The sequence below is a fragment of the Suncus etruscus genome, chromosome 7 (assembly GCF_024139225.1).
Source record: "Suncus etruscus isolate mSunEtr1 chromosome 7, mSunEtr1.pri.cur, whole genome shotgun sequence".
In the NCBI taxonomy this organism is placed as follows: Eukaryota; Metazoa; Chordata; class Mammalia; order Eulipotyphla; family Soricidae; genus Suncus; species Suncus etruscus.
Window position 1 is genome coordinate 126,561,010 of NC_064854.1, and position 9,843 is coordinate 126,570,852.

General features: G+C 51.6%; 1 protein-coding gene across 1 annotated transcript; it reads right to left on the reverse strand.

Moving 5' to 3' along the window:
• Positions 1-664: 664 nt before the first annotated feature.
• Positions 665-9,557, reverse strand: CHDH (choline dehydrogenase). Its single transcript, XM_049776190.1, has 7 exons — positions 8,798-9,557; positions 7,153-7,304; positions 5,795-5,924; positions 4,813-4,947; positions 3,091-3,233; positions 2,711-2,813; positions 665-2,035 (listed from the first exon to the last, which is right to left on the reverse strand). The coding sequence occupies exons 1-7, from the start codon at positions 9,501-9,503 to the stop codon at positions 1,617-1,619; spliced, it is 1,788 nt and encodes a 595-aa protein (XP_049632147.1). The 5' UTR covers positions 9,504-9,557; the 3' UTR covers positions 665-1,616.
• Between the last annotated feature and the right edge of the window lie 286 nt (positions 9,558-9,843).

The window sequence follows — 9,843 nt, forward strand, 5'->3', positions numbered from 1 at the left end:
TCTCAGACCACAGAAATGGGGACTACCCCTAAGCTTCCACTGTGCTTGCCTAAAAAGAGAGGGCCCGAGACTCAGACCAGGATGGCTACATGATGAACAACAGTCAGGGAGTCAGGAATGTACCTCTCTAAGAGAAACCACCTTTACATTACTTTGTAAAACATTGAAGATGAAGTCTCTCTTGAAACACCCTCTGGGTTACATGAGTCTGTCATCAGAGCTTTATTTTAGTTTTGGAGTCACACCAGGGATACTCAGGGTTACTCCTGCCTCTGCACTCAGGAACTACTTCTGACAGTGCCCAGGGGACTATATGGAATATCAGAGATAGAACTAGGGTTGGTTGCATGCAAGGTAAGAACCCTACTAGCAGATAGGCCCAATCATAAGTTTATTTATTTGGGTTGGGGGTACACCCGGTGATGCTCAGGGGTTACTCCTCTCTATGTGCTCAGAAATCGCTCCTGGCTTGGGGAACCATATGGGATGCCAGGGGACAGAATCGCAGTCCGTCCTAGGTCAGCTGCGTGCAAGGTAAACACCCTATCACTGCGTCACCACTCCAGCCCCCAATCATAAGTTTAAAGATCACAATGCTGTGATAAATGCTTCTTAATTGTTGCTCCTTACTCACACCCCCCAAAAAAAAAAACCAATTCAAATCTCTTTTTCTTTATCAATTTATTTTCCTTCCATTCAACTGCATACGTACAGACGCTGAGCATACAGTTATTCTCTCTGGGAGTTGGCTCTGTCCTGGCCTCTTCCTGTGGACATCTAGAGAATAAGAATGAACCAGCCCTGGCCACTGCAGGGGCTTCCTGAGCTGAGAGGAGGCGCCCAGCGGACTAGTTGCTTCTGCTTGGAGTGAGATTGGTTTGTGGGATTGGCATGGTCCTGGGGTTCCTGAGAACAGGACAAGTACTGAAAATACTCCATCATGAGGCCTGGGGAGCTGACCAAAATGCCTCCCCCCTTTCCTGACAGAATATTTCATTAGCTCTGGAGTGCTGTGGTTGTGGTGGGGGACCAGAAAGCCCCTCAGAGGGCCCCAGCTGAACCCCAACTCCTGCCTCACTGTAGTGAGGACAGAAACTAAGAGGCAAGAGATTGGCTGTTTCTCCAGCCCTGTGCATGCCTCTGAGTTTCTGAGTGATGCTTGGCCTCAGTCCAGCTAGCATCCCAGCATGGAAGCTGCAGCCTTGGGGAGTCTGGGTGTACCCCCTCTGCTCAAGGGGGATCGAAGTTTGTCTTCAGAGAGAGGTCTGATGGGGAGCCATTTCCCCAAATCCAGGCAAAAACCTGGAATAGGAGCACCATGGGTATAGGAAAAATATATGGCAGATCCTGACCATGGGCCCTCTATCTTCCCTCTCCCACTGTGGCCCCCCTGGGAGGCAAGGAGAAGAATCCCCAGGTCAAAATGTCAGTCTTCTACTTCCACTAGAGCCTTCAGAGAGAGGCTGGAAGAGACACTGATGCACTGCCAGCATGATCTAATGAACACCCCAGGCAGGCCTCAGCCATGGAATCCCAATGTTCAAGACAGGAACAGCCAAGCACACCAGGAACCATATCAGCCTGGACTCCCCGGAGCCTTCTGGGGACAAGATGGCTCAGCGTTGGGTGGCCAGTGTCCCTGGCTTGTAGACTGGGACATCCTTGTCCCACAGGGCAGGCTGCCCCTTGATGATGTCGGCAGCTTTCTCCGCGATCATAATGGTGGGAGCGTTTAGGTTACCGCTGACCACGCTGGGCATAATGGAGGCATCAACCACCCTGAGGTTTTCCACCCCGAGGACCCTGGTCTGTGGGTCCACCACAGCGGTGGGGTCAGAGGGCTGCCCCATCTTGCAGGTACATGAGGGGTGGTAGGCACTGTCTGCCTTGGCCCTCACGAAGGCATCGATCTCCTCATCCGATTGCACATGGCTGCCAGGCTGAAGCTCTGGCCCCCGGAATGGTGCCAGGGCTTTCTGGGCAAAGATTTCTCTGGTCAGCTTCACACAGTGACGGAAGTCCTTGATGTCAGCTTCTGTGGAGGAGAAGAAGAAAGAAGTGAGGTGTCTCCTTTCCTCCTGTTGCCCAGGCTGGATGGTTCTCAGTAGGAAGCACATCCAGGGAACTAGAGCAAAGGCACCATGCCTGAGGAGGCAAGGACCAGACAAAGCCAAAGACCAGGGCACTTGCAACAGCAGTATAGACTAGACTGTTGTTGGCCCCGCTTTGCATGGTGGGGCTCAGGCACTTAGTTTATCTGAAAAAATGGGGTAAGAATTTATATCCCCTGGTGGAAGAGAGAGAGTGCTCAAAGAGCTTTGCATATGGAATTTTCTTGGGGTTCAATCCCTGGCATCACAGACTCCCCAAAAAGTATATGCACATCGTATCAGTGTTTGGCTTTGAGAGCCCCTCAAATCACTCACGGAGCTGATTGCATAGAGGCAGGGCCAGGAATGTGTCTCCCTTCTACCCCCTCACCCCAACTTACACCTTCTAGGAGAGGGAGCTAATGGGTCAGGGAGGTTGGCCCGTGCCATCTTGGAAAAAAGTGGTATACATGAGTAGGATTCAGGGACAAATAGGAGCCCCAAAAGGCCTTCATTGAAGGCCCTCCCTAGCCAGCTTGTCTGTGTGTGGGAATGGGGGGCCGAAGGAGGGATAATGATAATGGATGGTTGGGGGTATTTAAAGGTGGCTGGTGAATTACCTGTTGACAAGTAGTTGGGCTGGATCACGGGGTGGTCCTGAGGGTTAGCACTTCTCAGTTTGAGCCAGCCCACACTCGTACCCCTCATGGTCCCCACATGTACCTAAAGAAACCCAGAAGCAATAGTCAGCTCCATCCACCCTGTCATCAAGGAGCTTTGAGGGGCTCCTGTTTCATACAGAGCCCCCAAAATTACCCAATCTGAACCTGATAAAGGGCACCCTTTTGCATGCTCCCCAATGCTTCTCTCTACCTCCTTCATTCTGGGCTCCCCACTTCCTTTCTCCACTCAGGCACATGGAACAGCTGGTGGGCAGGAGGTAGGTGGGGCTTCTACAAAGAGACGGTGCTGGAGGCCAAGGCAATGGCTTGCTGCTTACCTGGTATGCCTCCTCTTGGGTGGGTGCCCGTCCATGGTCAATCACTTGGGATGGCAGGAAATGGAACTGGATGTCTGGGTGGGTGATGCCAGGCTGGCTGCGGATGAAGCCACCTGTCTCCAGGTGGGCCGTGGCTCCATCCCCTGAGGATAGTATGAGAGTAGAGACAGAAGAAAGTCAGGACCACTGAGCCAGCCATACCTGATGCTCCCCTTGTCCTAAGCAGCTCCTTAGAGCCTGAACCAAGACCCCTACTTGGGCCACTTTCCCCTAGATACATCCACTCTCTATATGGACTCTCTATGGCCCCATGCCAAGGAGCTGTAGTTTTGCTCTCTTCTGATTACACAATGCCACGGACTTAATGCAGGCCCTTGCCTCCTTGTGACTATTCATCACCCTCAGTTGTTCCTTCTTTTCTTCTTTTTTTATTTTTTTTTGGTTTTTGGGCCACACCCGGTGACACTCAGGGGTTACTCCTGGCTATGCGCTCAGAAGTCGCTCCTGGCTTGGGGGACCATATGGGATGCCGGGGGATCGAACCGAGGTCCGTCCTAGGCTAGCTCTGGCAAGGCAGACACTTTACCTGTAGCACCACCGTGCCAGCCCCCCAGTTGTTCCTTCTGCTCAGGGTTCAAGTCAAACCCAATCCCATTACCTTATCATCTACAAAAGTCTCTCATGGTCTTTTATCACTAAATCCACCTTGGATCTTACTTCTCATCTCTCTCCTCTCTCTGTCTCTCTGTCTCTCTCTGTCTCTGTCTCTCTCTCTCTCTCTCTCTCTTTCTCTCTCCTCCAAGCCCAGATCATTTTATTTGGGAGAGATTGTAAATAAATACTTGGGCTGGCAGGATCAAAACCTCACACCTCAGACCTATAAGTATATGCTTCATTGCTCGAGCCCCCATACCCAGCCATGCTCAGGGCTGGCTCCTGGCTCTACACAAAGAGATCATTTCTGACAGGTTCAGGGGACCATATGCAGAGCTAGGAATGAAGCCTAGGTGAGCCGTGTGCAAGGCAAGTGCCCTCTTCACGATACCATCTCTCTGGTCTGTGGTTTTGATGTTACTCCTGCAGGGTTCGCTCCGCCTTCCCGCTAGTCTGCCCACCACTGCTTCCTCTGCATGCTGATAGCTCGAGGTGCATTTTTCAAGTACCCATCTCCCCGACCCATTTCTCAAGAGATTCTGCTGCTATCTCTGCTTCACTGCACCTGAAACCAGCATTCTTTCTTTCAAACCTGGGACGGGTCTAGATGGGATGGCAGGAAGTAGATACTGTATGAGCAAAAAAGATTTCAAAATACCTCACCAGGCCCAGGCAGGACCTTCTAAGTACATGCTGAGAACTGACTGCTGCTTTTAACACTGACTCAGCACCAAGAGCAAATGCCTTCCCTCTCTCTCTCTCTGCCTTGTCTCCTGGCTCCTTGGACCCCAGACAGGGTCCAGCACCAGGCAGCTATGAGCAAGAGCAGCCCCAAGTTCCTGGTGACTGTCATGCCAGGGACACGTCTGTGCTAGCATAGCTCTTCCTTATGCCAGCCCAACAGGTAGGACCTGAGTCTTCCCATCTTACAGATGCAGAAGACCAAAGCTCCCAGCTCAGCTCTGAACCAGCCACCTGCAGCAGAAGTCCTACTGGGTCCCCCAAGGAAGGTAGCCATGTAGCCCTGAGTCCATCTGTCACTAAGGCACCCACCATGAATGCACCCACCTGTGAATTTCCAGAGCCATTCCAGCCCAATCTGGACTTTGTTCAGAGGCTTCTGTGCCGAGTGTAGGGTGATGGGCTGTGTGCATGCCTGTTGGACATAGATCTCCAGGTGGTCCTGCAGATTTTGGCCAACCCCTAAAAGAAAGGGAGTGGCTAGGAATCCACACCATACTGAGGGACCCAGAGGACCACCACAGCATCCCCACCCCAGTTATGCAACCCTCTCCAAACGAACGTTGGCTTGATCCTCTAGCTTCTACTTCAAAGCCATCTCTCAGAGCCACCACTTACAGATAGGCCCATTCTCACAGAGCAGCTCCCCATCTCTCCGCCATGTTTTCCACCCATGGACACTGCCTGTAACCTGCTGGCAGCAAACCTTCCTAGACTGCACAGTTCCAGGAGATGGCACTGTGGAGGGCTGATAGGTTGGGCAACAGTCACATCCTCAGCACAGAAATGATGGCAACATGGACTCCCACCCCCAGATGGGCAACCCCGTATGCATGCATCCATCATCCAAGAGAGGTCTGGCCTGGGTTCTAGTCCTCACAAGCAAGCCCCTCACAGGAACCTCCATGCCAAAGGGCCCTGGGATTTTGGATAAAGAGTGGTCCAGGTCCTAAAAGGTATCACAGATGGTTGAGCAAATAAAAGTTCAAGCTGGGAGAATTCTTAACACACCAACAAGGCTCTGGTGGCACTGGCATCCTGAGAGGGCAGCTGTGAAGGCTTTGGACTCCCTCTACCCGCAGCATTGCTCTGTAACTTGCATGCATCAGGCCTGGTGGGCTGAGTGGGCAGATGTGGCCATGAGTATATTCTCTCTCCTTTAAGAGACAGAAATGCCAGGAGAGTGGCAAAAGCCTTCTGAAGACTTAGGGCCTAGTGTCCAGGGGATGTGATCAGCCTCTGGCTCTGGGGACTGTCAGGACAGCTGTAACTGTCCATTGGTCTGAGCAGAGATGGGCTCTGGGCTCACCAGGGAGATGACACACAACAGGAAGGCCCAGCTTCTTGAGGTCATCTGCATTCCCGACGCCCGAGAGCATGAGCAGCTGTGGGGAGTTGATGGCGCCACCGCTCAGAATCACCTCTTGGCTGGCATAAGCCTGGAGGCAGAAGGTCACGCAGATTACCCTTCTTGACCCTCTACCCCACCCACCCACACCTCTAGTGCAGGCAGGCAAAACCCCAAGAACATGACCTCCACCTGACATCACTAACTGGTGTGTGGGGAATCCCACTCTGAGTGAAGACAAGAATACTTATCATGGCACTCTGTGAAGGCAGGCCCGATGAAACGATAGCATGACCACACTAGGGAAAGAACTGGGAACCAAGATCCCAGGGAGGAGACACCCACATAAACCCACAGTTTAAAAGTGATGCAGGGCCTGGAGAGATAGCACAGCGGTAGGGTATTTGCCTTGCGCGTGGCTATCCCGGGTGTGAACCGTGACATCTCAGATGGTTCCCCGAGCCTACCAGGAGCGATTTCTGAGCACAGAGCAAGGAGTTTATGCCTGAGTGCTGCCAAGTGTGGTCCAAAAACAAACAAATAAAAGTGGTGCGGAGCACTTAAGGCACTATGTAGAAGAGAACTAAATTTTGATGTGGAAATGTCTATACCATCTCATCTACACCATCCCACTTCAGAAGAAGAGGCGGGCCCGGAGAGATAGCACAGCGGCGTTTGCCTTGCAAGCAGCCGATCCAGGACCCAAGGTGGTTGGTTCGAATCCCGGTGTCCCATATGGTCCCCCGTGCCTGCCAGGAGCTATTTCTGAGCAGACAGCCAGGAGTAACCCCTGAGCACCATCAGGTGTGGCCCAAAAACAAAAACAAAAACAAACAAAAAAAAAGAAGAGGCACAGCACCTCTGGGACAGTGTCCTGAATGAAGCACAAGGCTGGGCGCACCCACTCAAGGGTGCCACAGCTCTATATAGATGTTTGGATTTTGAGACCAGAGAGATAGCATGGAGGTAGCGCATTTGCCTTGCATGCAGAAGGACGGTGGTTCGAATCCCGGCATCCCATATGGTCCCCTGTGCCTGCCAGGAGCGAATTCTGAGCATGGAGCCAGGAGTGACCCCTGAGCGCTGCTGGGTGTGACCGAAAAAAAAAAAAGAAAAGAAAAAGGAAGAGTGGCTTCTCATTGTTTCTTTTTTGTGGTATCTCTGAGAGCCAAGCCAAAAAAGATGTTTGGATTTTGTGGTCTTCTTCTTCTACAAACCACCACCTCTAGGGCGGCCCTGCCACCAATCTGGCTATTCTCCCAGTGGCATGGGGATGAAGCCATGTCTCCTGCCACTCCATCCCCCTCGGAGCTGCTCACCCTTCGGCTCTGGCCATCCTGGACATACTCTACGCCCACAGCACGAGTGCCTTCAAACAGCACCCTTTGCACCCATGCCCGGGCTTCAGCCTTCAGGTTGGGGCGACTTAGGGCCGGGTGCAGATATGCACACGCTGCACTCCAACGTTGGCCTGCAGAAAGGAAAGGACATAGAAGTTATGGAGTTATAGAATCATAGAATTGGAGAAAAAAAAACATGTTTGTCCTTCCCTAGATGGTACAAGCTCCACCTTCAAAGTAAGACCAAGTTCCAAAGAATCTGAGTCTCAAAGACCTGCCCAGGGGAAATTCCCAGAGTTGAGGACCCCTGTCTGCAGATAGAAAGACACCCTTAGGCTTCACTGGAAGACATGACTAACTGATGGCAGTAGGTGATTTGGTGAGTTTTAGGAGTAGTCTTTACATATCTTGGATATCAGCACTTTGTCAGAGGATGTGAAACTTTTCTCCTACTTTCGGAAGGGTATCTTTTATTATCCTATTTTTAACCATTTTAATAGTATTTATTTTTAGTTTGTTGTAATCCCATTTTTTTTTTTGCTTTTGTTTTCCTTGCCACTGGAATTAAATTACCTAAGACATCACTGAATGCATTTTTCATATGCACGCACGCACACACACACACACACACACACACACACACACACACATATAGATTTGGTTTTTGGGTCACACCCAGAGGTATTCAGGGGTTACTCCTGGCTCTGCACTCAGAAATTGCTCTTGGCAGGCTTGGGGGGCCATATGGGATACCAGGATTCGAACCACAGTCAGTCCTGGGTCAGCAGCGTGCAAGGCAAAGGCCCTACTGCTGTGCTATCTCTCCAGCCCCTCTTCTATATATTTTATGGAGTTGGGTCTAATACCTAAGTCATGGATCAACTTATTTTATTTTTTAGTTTTTGGTTTTTGGGTCACACCCAGCAACACTCAGGGCTGATTCCTGGCTACTCAGAAATCGCTTCTGGCAGGCTCGGGGGACCATATGGGATGCCGGGACTCAAACCACTGTCTGTCCCGGATTGGCTGCATGCAAGGCAAACACCCTACCACTATGCTCTCTCTCAGGCTCTCTGGATCCATTTCGAGTCAATGAATCCAATTTCAGTCTTTTGTATTCTCTGTGACTGCCAGCCTGATCCTCTGCTGCTCGGTATCTCAGTTTGCCCATCTGTAGGCCTCTGGAGGTTGGGCTTTTTGGCCAGACAGCTGACTCTCTACTAGTCCCACCTGGGTGGTGAAGCAGGGAATACAAAAGCACATCAGATGCTAATTTTTCATTGGCTTTGGGTGCATTTTGTGGTCTGTGGAGTTCAACATGTCACGTCCCTTCAAGTTCATTACAGACCCAGTTCTGCCATTGATGGGGACAGAAGGAATGACCACGATAACGAGTAGATTTTCTGTTTTTGAGATAGGGGCCACCTGGGTGGTGCTGGGGAAGGGGTGGGATATATAGCGACTGGGATAGAATTCCTAAATGCATTCATAGCTCAGTGGTAGAACACTTGCCTTGCATGTGAATTAGATCCTGGTAAAATACACACACACACACATTTACACTCGCTCATAAAGGAAGAAGAGAAGGGTGGGCAGTCAGGAGAGCACAAGGCCTGACCATTACCTTTGTGGATTGTCATGTCCATCCAGCCAAAGCCTTCTTGCTGGAAGCCATTCATGTCATCAGTGAAGGGGTAGCCAGCCTGCTGTGCTGCCTCCAGGAATGCCCGGTGTAGTGGATGGTTGGTCCTGCCCCGGGACACGTGTAAGGGGCCCTGGCCACCACGGTAGGTGTCTGGGCCCAGCTCGTGGGCCTGAGCTTTTCGGAAATAGGGCAGGCAGTGCCCGTAGTCCCAGCCCTCTGCCCCCTCCCGCTGCCAGCGCTCATAATCCTCAGCATGTCCTCGAATGTACACCATGGCGTTGAGGGAGGACGAGCCACCCCACACTCGACCTCGTGGCCAGTACATCACACGGCCATTCATGCCAGCCTGGGGCTCTGTGTGGTAGCACCAGTTGTATTTGTCATCGCACAGATTGGCCACCAAGGCCGCGGGCATGTGGATTTTCCACAGGAGGCGTTTGCTCCCCGCATATGTGTCCTTGGGCCCAGCCTCCAGTAGAAGCACGCTCTTGCTGGGGTCCTCTGAGAGTCGGTTTGCCAGCACGCAGCCCGCTGAGCCTGCACCCACCACCACATAGTTATATTCGTCTCTGCTTCGAGGTCCCCCACTGGCCAAAGCACGGGTTCCTAGGAGCCACTGCTGCTGGCCCAGGGCACCCCAAAGGCCCAGGCTCCCTTGGTGCCAGCCTCGCAGGATGCACCACATGCTTCCAGCCACAGCTTCCTAGGTCCACCGAATGAATGAGATAATCTGCTCTCCCTGCAACAAGATAAGAAGTTTTTATATTCATAACTTGTCAAATCACCCATAAGTCATATCTGAACAAGTCTGAATTAGGGTTGCACATGAAATGATCCAAATCAGGATGAGGGTAAAGCACGCATGGTATGGCAGCCTTCTACCTCATATCTCCCCCAAGCTTCTACTTCGTATCTCCTCCAGAACTGCTATTTTTATTGACTACAGAGACCGCTCCTGGGTGGGACAGTAAGGACAGAGAGCTCAGGCTAGCCTGAGCTAGTCCTGAGCCAGTCCCATCCAGTTT